This window comes from Neoarius graeffei, chromosome 16 (assembly GCF_027579695.1).
Source record: "Neoarius graeffei isolate fNeoGra1 chromosome 16, fNeoGra1.pri, whole genome shotgun sequence".
In the NCBI taxonomy this organism is placed as follows: Eukaryota; Metazoa; Chordata; class Actinopteri; order Siluriformes; family Ariidae; genus Neoarius; species Neoarius graeffei.
Genome location: NC_083584.1, coordinates 27,590,751 through 27,602,988, shown reverse-complemented (window position 1 = coordinate 27,602,988; position 12,238 = coordinate 27,590,751). Strand labels below are relative to the sequence as shown.

General features: G+C 41.1%; 1 protein-coding gene across 2 annotated transcripts in view; it reads right to left on the bottom strand.

Moving 5' to 3' along the window:
- The window catches only part of znf704 (zinc finger protein 704), a 152,641-nt gene extending 143,318 nt beyond the window's left edge, over positions 1-9,323 (bottom strand). The window contains exon 1 of one of the 2 annotated variants that reach the window (XM_060942724.1): positions 8,314-9,323. In XM_060942724.1, the coding sequence (XP_060798707.1) occupies positions 8,314-8,490 (177 nt within the window). In that variant the 5' untranslated portion in view covers positions 8,491-9,323. The remainder of the gene's footprint in view (positions 1-8,313) is intronic. The other variant, XM_060942723.1, reaches the window with a different exon arrangement.
- Between the last annotated feature and the right edge of the window lie 2,915 nt (positions 9,324-12,238).

Genomic DNA, 12,238 nt, shown 5'->3' with positions numbered 1-12,238 from the left:
CAACACTGCATTAGAAGCAGACACGTGTCTGTAGTGGAAATCACTGTATGGGCTCAGGAACACTTCAGAAAACCATCGCCTGTGAAAACAGTTCATTACTGCATCCACAAATGCAAGTTAAAACCAGATATAAACAATATCCAGAAACACCGCCACCTTCTCTGGGCCCAAGCTCTTTTACGATGGACTGAAGTGAAGTGAAAAATTGTCCTGAGGTCTGACGAATCAAAAGTAGAAATTCTTTTTAGAACTCATGGACACCACGTCCTCCAGACTAAAGAGGAGAGGGACCATCCGGCTTGTTATCAGTGCACAGTTCAAAAGCCAGCATCTGTAATTGTATGAGGGTGCATTAGTGCACATGACATGGGTAGCTTGTACATCTGGGAAGGCATCATTAATGCTGAATGATATTTACATGTCTCAGAGCAATATGCTGCAATCCAGACAAAATCTTTTTCAGGGAAGGTCTTCCTTCTTTCAACAAGACAATGCCAAACCGCTTTCTGCGCATATTAAAACTGCATGGCTCTGTAGTAAAAGAGTCTCGGTGCTAAACTGGCCTGCCTGCAGTCCAGACCTGTCTCCCATTTAAAACATTTATCGCATTATGAAGCACAATATATGACAAAGGAGACCCCGAACTGTTGAGCAACTGAAATTGTATATCAGGCAAGAATGGGATGACATTTCTCTTTCAAAACTACAGCAATTGGTCTCCTCAGTTCCCAAACGTTTACAGAGTGTTGTGAAAAGTAGAGGTGATGCAACACCGTGGTAAACATGCCCCTGTCCCAATTTTTTTTGAAACGTGTTGCTGACATCAAATTCAAAATGAGCATATATTTTTCGTAAAACAGTAACATTTCTCAGTCTCAACATTTGACATGCTGTCTTCATTCTATTTTCAATGAAATATAGGGTTTCCATGATTTGCAAATCATCGCATTCTCTTTTTTTGTTTTAAGCATTGTCCCAACTTTTCTGGAACTGGGGTTGTAATAACATGAAGCAAATCTTTTTTATTATCTTTTTGCCATAGCAAGATATGTACATACATTATGGCTGGGAAACCACTACAGCTTATGCCAATTACAGTGGCCCCATTGTACCGAATCCGCATGTCTTTGAACTGTGGGGGAAACCGGAGCAAACCCACACAGAACATGCAAACTCCACACAGAAAGGCCCTCGCCGGCTGCGAGGTTCGAACCCGGAACCTTCTTGCTGTGAGGCGACAGTGCTAACCACTAAACCACCATGCCGCCTTGACGAATGTGATGTCAGTGTTTTCAAATACATACATGTTTCCCTCCACAGGAAAACAGTGAAAATTGAGAGCTTTTTCACATTTGAGGGTGTTTTCAAAACACTTCATTATCAGTGACCCAAAACAAGGTTGTTTTGCATTAATGGAAGACCAAAATGCAGAGGGAAAAAAAAGTGTCCAAAAATATCCATAATGTGCACAGTGCATGAAAGATTTTTGCAACATTCAAAATCATAATCCAGAAATGAAGTGACTAATAACATGAAACTGCAACAAACTGCTTTATTAATGTACAGTAGGTTCCCATCACACGATGCATTAATTTCTATAATTAAACTAAGCAAGCTTCTCGCTAAATATGGCTCAATTGCACGGCAAACATATCCCATTGCAACATTTTACAACAGCAGATGCACGAGCCGTGATAATATCTAATGACTCTCATAATAGCATAACAAATTAGTGTAGCTTTATGATAAAAAATGATCGTCAAATATTTATATTAATACAACCCCAGTTCCAAAAAAGTTGGGATGCTGTGTGGATAAAAACAGAATTTTCCGATGACTTGCAAACCATGGAAACCCTAGATTTCATTGAAAATAGTACAAAGACAACAGATCAAATGTTGAAACTAAGAATTTTATTGTTTTTTTTTTTTAAATATATGCTCATTTTGAATTTGATGTCAGCAACATGTTTCAGAAAAGTTGGGACAGGGGAATGTTTACCACTGTGTTTCAATCACCTTTACTTTTAACAACACTCTGCAAACATTTGAGAACAGAGGAGACCAATTGCTGTAGTTTTGAAAAAGAAACGTTGTCCCATTTTTGCCTGATATACAATTTCAGTTCCTCAACAGTTTTGGGTCTCCTTTGTCGTATTTTACGCTTCATAATGCACCAAATGTTTTAAATGGGAGACAGGTCTGGACTGCAGGCAGGCCAGTTTAGCACCCGGACTCTTTTACTACAGAGCCATGCAGTTTTAATATGTGCAGAAAGCGGTTTGGCATTGTCTTGCTGAAAGAAGGAAGGCCTTCCCTGAAAAAGATTTTGTCTGGATGGCGGCATATTGCTCTGAAACGTGTATATATCATTCAGCATTAACGATGCCTTCTCAGATGTACAAGCTACCCATGTCATGTGCACTAATGCACCTTCATACAATTACAGATGCTGGCTTTTGAACTGTGCACTGATAACAAGCCGGATGGTCCCTCTCCTCTTTAGTCTGGAGGACGTGGTGTCCATGAATTCTAAAAATAATTTCTACTTCTGATTTGTCAGACCTCGGGACAATTTTCCACTTCGCCTCAGTCCATCATAAATGAGCTTGGGCCCAGAGAAGGTGGCGGTGTTTCTGGATATTGTTTATATCTGGTTTTAATTTGTATTTGTGGATGCAGTAATGAACTGTTTTCATAGATGATGGTTTTCTGAAGTGTTCCTGAGCCCATACAGTGATTTCCACTACAGACACGTGTCTGCTTTTAATGCAGTGTCGCCTGAGGGCCTGAAGATCACAGCCATCCAATTTCAGTTTTCAGCCTTGTCTCTTGCATACAGAGATTTCTCCAGATTCTCTGAATATTTTAATGATATTATGGACCATAGATGATGTGATTCCCAAATTCTTTGCAATTTTACATTGAGGAACGTTATTCTTAAATTGTTGCACTGTTTGCCCATGCAGTCTGTCACAGAGCAGTGAACCCCTCCCCATCTTTACTTCTGAGAGACTGCCTCTCTGGGATGCTCTTTTTATACTCAATCATCTTACTGACCTGTTGCCAATTAACCAAATTAGGTTGTTTTTTTTTTTTTGAATTACACAACTTTTTCAGGTTTTTTTTGCCCCTGTCCCAACTTTTTTGAAATGTATTGCTGATATCAAATTCAAAATGAGCATATATTTTAAAAAATAATAATAAAGTTTCTCAGTTTCAACATCTGATATGTTGTCTTTGTACTATTTTCAATGAAATATAAGGTTTTCATGATTTGAAAATTATCACATTCTGTTTTTATTTACAGTTTACACAGCATCCCAATGTTTTTGGAATTGTTTTTTTTTTTAAGTACATATTCAATAAGGAAAAGGAGTGAAAATGAAACAACTGGTACAAACCTATATTTTAACATTTTCATCAATGAGTAATAATGGAGTTAAAATCACTAATCTCTTAAAGTGCATATCACGGGTAAATTCAGGCGCAAGATCAATGTAATTCTCCTATTTTATATTAAACTTTGGTCAAATATCTGTCACATTTTGCATTTTGTGCAATTTTTTTTACCTTGCGCAATACCAGAAAAATTCAGTTGAAATCAAGCCATTTGAGGCGAATTGGTCCGCCTCTGAAAAAACTTGGCATTTGGATTTCCTGGCAAACATTGATTTTCGTGACGTCACGTGTGGGACGCCTCCCTCTGAATCCTACGTCAGCGCTGGTTTGTTTATGAGAAAACGACCTGGTGGTTTTCTGCAAATTTCTTCAACGTTATCACGTAATTATTAAAATGGCTAACAGATGTATCGTAGGAGGGTGCAGCAACACCAATCTTGATGGGATTAGTACTCATCGTTTCCCACATTGCGCTCAGGTGACAATTCCATATTTCAATGCAAAATCGCTAGCTGCTAAACTTGGTCTACACAGGCTGTGCACTGAAACCGTGCAAAGCTTGCACAGCCTGCTGGCGCTTCCGCAGGTGACGTCACGAATCTGGCTCCAGGCTCCCTTGGGATTTTTCCAGACGTGTTTTGTTATTTTATTTTTTTCTGCTGTAGACAGATGGCCTTGTGCAAAATTAACCTTCTGGATGAGTGTGTAAAGGGACATTCTTTCATATTAAAAAAAAAAACGAATTTCGTCCAGGATATGCACTTTAAACCAATAGCATTTAAAAGTGTATTATGTTGTAAGGAATATAACACCTTGGGATATGCTATTATGGGAAAACTACTCAATGTCACCACGGTGTTACAGTCAGGGTTAAGCGTGGAGTTACGGTCACCACCCCGAAATGGATAAGTTTCCTATTTTACACATCCCAAAGTGTTTCCTCCCTCTTATACCACAGCAATTTGCCAACGCTAACAATTTTTATCCATTTATAGTTACATTTAATGTTATGCAACATCTGTGAAACAAGATAGTTCCTGTTTTTCTGTATCAGTTTCATTATAACAGCTATAAACAGCTGTTCCTTTAGCAGCCTCTCTCTAGAAATGTGCTTACTAACCCAATCAGCTTTACTTCACCCTGTTCATCATGCACATTACACTTTTATTTATTAAAAGTTAAAAACAGGTGAATTATTGAACTGAACAATGAATTATTAGTAGAATTAGGTTGCCAGGACAGACATTACACTTTCGTATGTTTCATTTGATTAAATTATCCTTCACCCGTCACAGATGTGGCACAATTATACTTCAAACAAGTAGACAGAGTCGTCTATATCCCCCGCCCTATATTACCAACAACTATATACCAAGTTTCAAAATATTATTTGTCACATTTTTCAAGTTCTGCTGCAGGAAACCAACCCTACCTCTTTACACTGACCTCAGCAGCCCATGACATAAACCCATCGGACCTTTGGTCCAGCTGAGCTAGAAATTAAAATTTCTCACATTTCTTAGTATCAAAAGGCACAAATACATTACTTAATCGATACATATACCAACTTTCCAGACCATTTCCAGACCAGTTTTCAAGTTCTGCTCCGGAAACAAAACCTACCCCTAAGACTAACCTGAGAGACTAAGTCTGAAATTGTTTCCATGGAAACATGAAAAATTAAAATTTCTCAAATTTCTTAGTATAAAAAGGCACATCTGCATCACCTTTTTTAACGTGTATACCAAGTTTCAAATCTGTATCATGAATAGTTTTGGATATATGCTCCGGAAACGAACATTGCTCTTAGAAACCAAGTCAAAATCTATTTTTTACGTAAAAACTTGAAAAATACTTTTTTTCAAAAATCCAAAATAACAAAAGGCACCAGTTCACAAATGTTGCTTGATCTGTATACAAAGTTTCATGAAGATATCTTCAGTAGTTTTAAAAGATATGGCCCGGAAACGAAAACGTGACGGACGGACAGCCGGACAGAACCCCGTTTCTGTATCCCCCGCCAAACTTCGTTTGGGCGGCGGATAATTAATAATATCTTGATCTTTAGTATGCAGTCCTGCCTCTTCGTGTTTTACACCTCGAACAGTATTGCAAAGTATTGTTTCTATTCACAGTTAAATTTAGTACACGGCACATCTCTTTATCTTGCTCTAATAGACGTGTGCTTTTAGCAGCTACTCTCATATTGACACAGAGTGAAACAAATAGGCCTATGGGTTATAATAACGTTTTTTTAAATCAAGTAATTCATAAGCCAGTGTGCAGAGATACACTTCGTTCATCTAAACAGTTTGGGGGCTTTGATCAAATTAAGCATATCATAAGTCTATAAAATTAATTGGATTGGAGAGCACGAGGGTTCCATTATTTGATTGGATTAAACACAAGGAAAACATCCCCCCACTCCGCACCCTGCCTCTGTGGTTACTTTACAGCAGCTCACATGCTGAACAGCTACTGTATTACGCTTCACTAGGGGGAAAACAGATTTAACCCCGGTCACTGATCGCCATGTTCCCTGCTCTTGCTCTGAAACAAAGAACCACTTGAAACTTGCAATTAGACGTTCATTTCTCCTCCTGACTCGAGCCGTGTCCTGTAACGGGTCACAATCTGTGGTTAATCAGCCTTTAAAGGCACTTCAAGGACTGTAGTAAACACCAAGATCACCTCTGCTGCCTGTCTCCGACCAATCAGTCATTAATCACGAGTGAATCTATGCAGGACACCATGCTACACGGACGGCACTCAGCTCGACATCACATAATGCCACAGAAAGCATCGATTCACTCGGACCATTAAATGACATGAGAGAAATGGATAGAAGAAAACATCCTTTGTCCCGCCTTTGTCCTCAGGGTTCGCACATAAAGCCCCTCCCTACACCAAGTCAACAAGTGGCATTCCCTCAAGCTAAACAGGGCACCATTAGGAATCCTGGCAGGGTGCCAAGGACCACAGATTCAACACTTGTCCAGTGCGAGAAACTTTATTTCACCAACTGCTCAACTGTGATCTGCCCAACCTGAGCTTCATGTCCTCCAGACACACCCTTCTTGTTTGCAGTTCAACTTTTTCAGCTTTCTTAATAGGACACAGCTCTGATACTGCAAGGCCTGAGCAAATATCTTAGTACTAAACACACTGGGTCAGGGTGTAACAATACTGCCCCTGAAAATAATATACACTACAAACACCACACACACACACGTGTAATATATATATATATATATATATATATATATATATATATATATATATATATATATAGTACACACAACCATTCTAGCAGATCAACCATGAAATTTGAAAATCTCTTCAGTCATGGGCAGATGGACAACAGCTTGTGTTGCTGTCCTGTTTTTTTTCCCCCGTGAGCTAGTTTATTTTTATATTTTTATCGTCTGTGTTTTCATGCAAATTGAAGCTGACATGACGTCATTAAATTGCGTGAGCTGACTGAAAAAGCTTTGTTTAGATATCAAATCGAAATGAAGCACCATCTTATCCTGAGTGAATAATGCATTACTGAGAGTGGAGAACTTGGCCATGTTTTTCTGAGCCATGGTTAATTTATTATAAACAGGTGATTAAACCATGGCCACAATGCATGCAGAAGGCAGCAACAATGGATTAGATAAGACTGTAAAGCCAATAAAGAAATGTATAAACAGCCGGTTGGGGAGGGAGGAGGAGGAGGAAGGACAGAACGGTGGGTGTTCTGAACCAATGCGCGCGCACGTACACACAAACTCACACTCTCTCTCCGTCTCTCTCTGTGTAGAATGCTGCAGAGCGGGCTGCTTTCGCCATACTTATGCACCACAACAGGTCAAACAAAAACAACGCGCAGTCTCAACCACGTCTGTGCTGCAACAACATGGTTTAATAGAATGTCATGCACCTAATAGACATTATGCATTTAAGTATGCATGTGATATGAACATTTAATAGCTCCATGCACTGTAAACAATATGCACGCTCATTGTTTGTGCTCAGCAGAGCCAGTGATGATGATGGTGGTGATGATGGTAATGATGATGGTGGTGGTGATAATGGTGGTGATTGTGATGATAGTGATGATGATGGTGGTAATGATAGTAATGGTGGTGATGATGGTAATGATGGTGATGGTGATGATTATGATGATGGTAATGATGGTGGTGGTGGTGATGATGGTGATGATAATGATGGTGATGATGGTAATGATGATGGTAATGATGATGGTGATGATGGTGATGGTGGTAATGATGATGGTAATGATGATGGTAATGATGATGATGGTGGTATGATGATGATGGTGGTGATGATGATGATGGTGGTAATAATGGTGATGGTGGTAATGATGATGATGATGATGGTAATAATGATGATGGTGATGATGATGATGGGGGTGGTAATGATGATGATGGTGGTAATGATGATGATGATGGTGGTGGTAATGATGATGATGATGGTAATGATGATGATGGTGGTGGTAATGATGGTAATGATGATGATGATGGTGGTAATGATGGTAATGATGATGATGATGGTGGTAATGATGGTGGTGGTGGTGGTGATGATGATGGTGGTAATGATGATGGTGATGGTGGTAATAATGATGATGATGGTGATGTGGTAATAATGATGATGATGGTGGTAATGATGGTGATGGTAATGATGGTGATGATGATAATGATGGTGGTAATGATGATGATGATGTGGTGGTAATGATGATGATGATGATGGTGGTAATGATGGTAATGACGATGATGATGGTGGTAATGATGATGATAATGGTGGTAATGGTGGTGGTAATTATGATGATGGTGTTGACCGATATAGCAGACGGTCCAAAACAAAAACAACCTCCCCTCTGCAACACACACACACCCCTCCATGAACACACCTTCAAGCTCGGCTTCCTTGCTCCCTTGACAGCTTCTTCCTCTGTGTGCCCGCTCGGTACCGGTGCGTCTCTGATCTCGCGCTCGCGCTCTCCCGCCTCCCCCGCCGCCGCTCCCGAGCCGGGCGCGTACACGCGGCTACCGATCAGTGAGCGCTTCACCAGGCGCCGGGCGTGCATGACTCCAGCGATCACGGAGATCTAAAATCTCGATGATGATGATAATATTTATTTCTGAAACCCCTGCCTTTTATAAATAATAAACGTCGAAGCCAGAATAAGAACCGTGTAACAGCGCGAGCTCTGCAGATGCGGACCGAGCCCCAGAGTGCATGCTCACACTCAGGCGCGCGCGCTCCACTGTTTAATCAGGATGTCAAAAAAAAAAAAAAACCAACAACCATACTGATTCACCGAAACGCCGCTAAATGTGCCGAGTGCAGATCGGATACACGCCGCACATCTCTCACTATCTGACCGGCGAGGATTTTTATTTTTTTTTCCTCCTGTCGGGCTGTTTGTTTTCCTCGCAGAGACGCGCACAAAACCCGGCACGGCGGCGCGCGCGCCTCGGACGGAACACGTCTGCAGAGAGCGGTTCACCAGGGCGGAGCTGAAGACTGATTACAGCTTATACATAAAAACCGAGTGAGGCGTTCTGGATAAAACCTTTTCACCAACACGCAGCGCAGCCGCCTCGATACCCGGAGCCTAAATCCGGAACGAATCGCGTGCAGCTCCGTTCCGTGCCGGACCTCTTTCCCCGAGACCACAGCCTCGACCGGCGGAGCGCGCGCGGTGAACATGTGCGCTCTCGCGCCGGGATCTGCGCTCCTATTGGCTATCAGCGTACACGCCTCCGCGTCTTTCTGCTCTCCTCCTCTCCTCTCCTCTGCTCTCCTCTCCTCTGCTCTCCTCTCCTCTCCTCTGCTCTCCTCTCCTCTGCTCTCCTCCCTGCAGCATCTCTCCTGCTGGAACGCGCTCCACGCGCGCACCCCGACCCACTGTTATTCAAACTCTCCTGCCAGGTAGGAACTGAAAGGTTCCCGGATGTAACCCTGGCATCCTGCTTAGGGTGCGTCTCAAACCAAACCGCATACAACCAGAGCACTACGAGACTAAATGGTTTTGCATGCAGCCACAGAGAATAAAATAAATAAATAAGGAGCACTGTTCAAAACAAACAATGACGAAATGCTGGATGAGGGAGGGAGAAAAGACACTAAACACGTCCTGGTTAAAAGAGAAGGTGAGCAGCATATTTCTACAGGCGTGCCATTCTACAGTGTGCAGTCAATAGCTTACTGATAATATACACTACCGTTCAAAAGTTTGGGGTCACTTTGAAATGTCCTTATTTTTGAAAGTTATTTTCAATGAAGATCATCTCATCTCATCTCATCATCTCTAGCCGCTTTATCCTGTTCTAGGCAAGCTGGAGCCTATCCCAGCTGACTACGGGCGAAAGGCGGGGTACACCCTGGACAAGTCGCCAGGTCATCACAGGGCTGACACATAGACACAGACAACCATTCACACTCACATTCACACCTACGCTCAATTTAGAGTCACCAGTTAACCTAACCTGCATGTCTTTGGACTGTGGGGGAAACCGGAGCACCCGGAGGAAACCCACGCGGACACGGGGAGAACATGCAAACTCCGCACAGAAAGGCCCTCACCGGCCACGGGGCTCGAACCCAGACCTTCTTGCTGTGAGGCGACAGCACTAACCACTACACCACCGTGCTGCCCTTCAATGAAGATCACTTTAAACTAATCAGAAATACACTCTATACATTGCTAATATGGTAAATGACTATTCCAGCTAAATTCTACTAAATGTCTGGTTTTTGGTGCAATATCTACATAGGTGTATAGAGGCCCAAATGTTTGTTTACGTTATATAAATGATACAATCAAAGTGCATTTTCATACATAATCCATCATATTCGTTTTTGTGAAGTCATTTCATCTAAACTTGATGTTACTGCTAATGTCATGATCATGTAAACCCAATTAATTTATCTTTAAATGCACAAAACAGTTCTTCCCTTCCTTTTTTAATTGACATTTTATAGCTTTATAGTTTCACAGTAAACAGAGATCGCAAGATCTTGAGTACCGTGAGTTTGTGAGACTAATCACATTTTGTCGCTTGTACTGAAGACGTCCCATTCTCCCGGACAAAACACCAATAACAACAACAAACAGGCAGTTAATTTAAAAGTTATTCCACAAAACTGAATCGTACATGAGCTGATAAGACATAAACCATAAGATATAAGCTGACAAGACTGAGTGGAATAATTGCTTTATTCCACTTGGTTGTCCCACCACCGGTACTGCAGCTCTGCCCTGACGTCGCTTGTTTTCCTCGTCGGAAATACACTACCGTTCAAAAGTTTGGGGTCACTTTGAAATGTCCTTATTTTTGAAAGAAAAGCACTGTTCTTTTCAATGAAGATCACTTTAAACTAATCAGAAATCCACTCTATACATTACTAATGTGGTAAATGACTATTCTAGCTGCAAATGTCTGGTTTTTGGTGCAATATCTCCATAGGTGTATAGAGGCCCATTTCCAGCAACTCTCACTCCAGTGTTCTAATGGTACAATGTGTTTGCTCATTGCCTCAGAAGGCTAATGGATGATTAGAAAACCCTTGTACAATCATGTTAGCACAGCTGAAAACAGTTGAGCTCTTTAGAGAAGCTATAAAACTGACCTTCCTTTGAGCAGATTGAGTTTCTGGAGCATCACATTTGTGGGGTCGATTAAATGCTCAAAATGGCCAGAAAAATGTCTTGACTATATTTTCTATTCATTTTACAACGTATGGTGGTAAATAAAAGTGTGACTTTTCATGGAAAACACAAAATTGTCTGGGTGACCCCAAACTTTTGAACGGTAGTGTAATGATATGCACATCATGTTAGTGTAAACACTTGTCTAAGGGTACATTATAACCAGCAATTTTGTTGATTATAGGAAGATCTCTGTTTTAGAAATCCTTAGCCTCGACAACTGCCATGTGCAAGTGCAAGAGAACAATTTCTCTGTTGGCAGGCAAATGAATCTACAGTGGTGCTTGTGAACCCTTTAGAATTTTCTACATTTCTACATAAATATGACCTAAAACATCATCAGATTTTCACACAAGTCCTAAAAGTAGATAAAGAGAACCCAGTTAAACAAATGAGATTTAAAAAAATATTATTATACTTGGTCATTTATTTATTGAAGAAAATGATCCAATATTACATATCTGAGAGTGGCAAAAGTATGTGAACCTTTGCTTTCAGTATCTGGTGTGACCCCCTTGTGCAGCAATAACTGCAACTAAACGTTTCCGGTAACTGTTGATCAGTCCTGCACACCGGCTTGGAGGAATTTTAGCCCATTCCTCCGTACAGAACAGCTTCAACTCTGGGATGTTGGTGGGTTTCCTCACATGAACTGCTCGCTTCAGGTCCCTCCACAACATTTCGATTGGATTAAGGTCAGTACTTTGACTTGGCCATTCCAAAACATTCACTTTATTCTTCTTTAACCATTCTTTGGTAGAACAACTTGTGTGCTTAGGGTCGTTGTCTTGCTGCATGACCCACCTTCTCTTGAGATTCAGTTCATGGACAGATGTCCTGACATTTTCCTTTAGAATTCGCTGGTATTATTCAGAATTCATTGTTCCATCAATGATGGCAAGCCGTCCTGGCCCAGATGCAGCAAAACAGGCCCAAACCATGATACTACCACCACCATGTTTCACAGATGGGATAAGGTTCTTATGCTGGAATGCAGTGTTTTCCTTTCTCCAAACATAACGCTTCTCATTTAAACCAAAAAGTTCTATTTTGGTCTCATCCGTCCACAAAACATTTTTCTAATAGCCTTCTGGCTTGTCCACGTGATCTTTAGCAAACT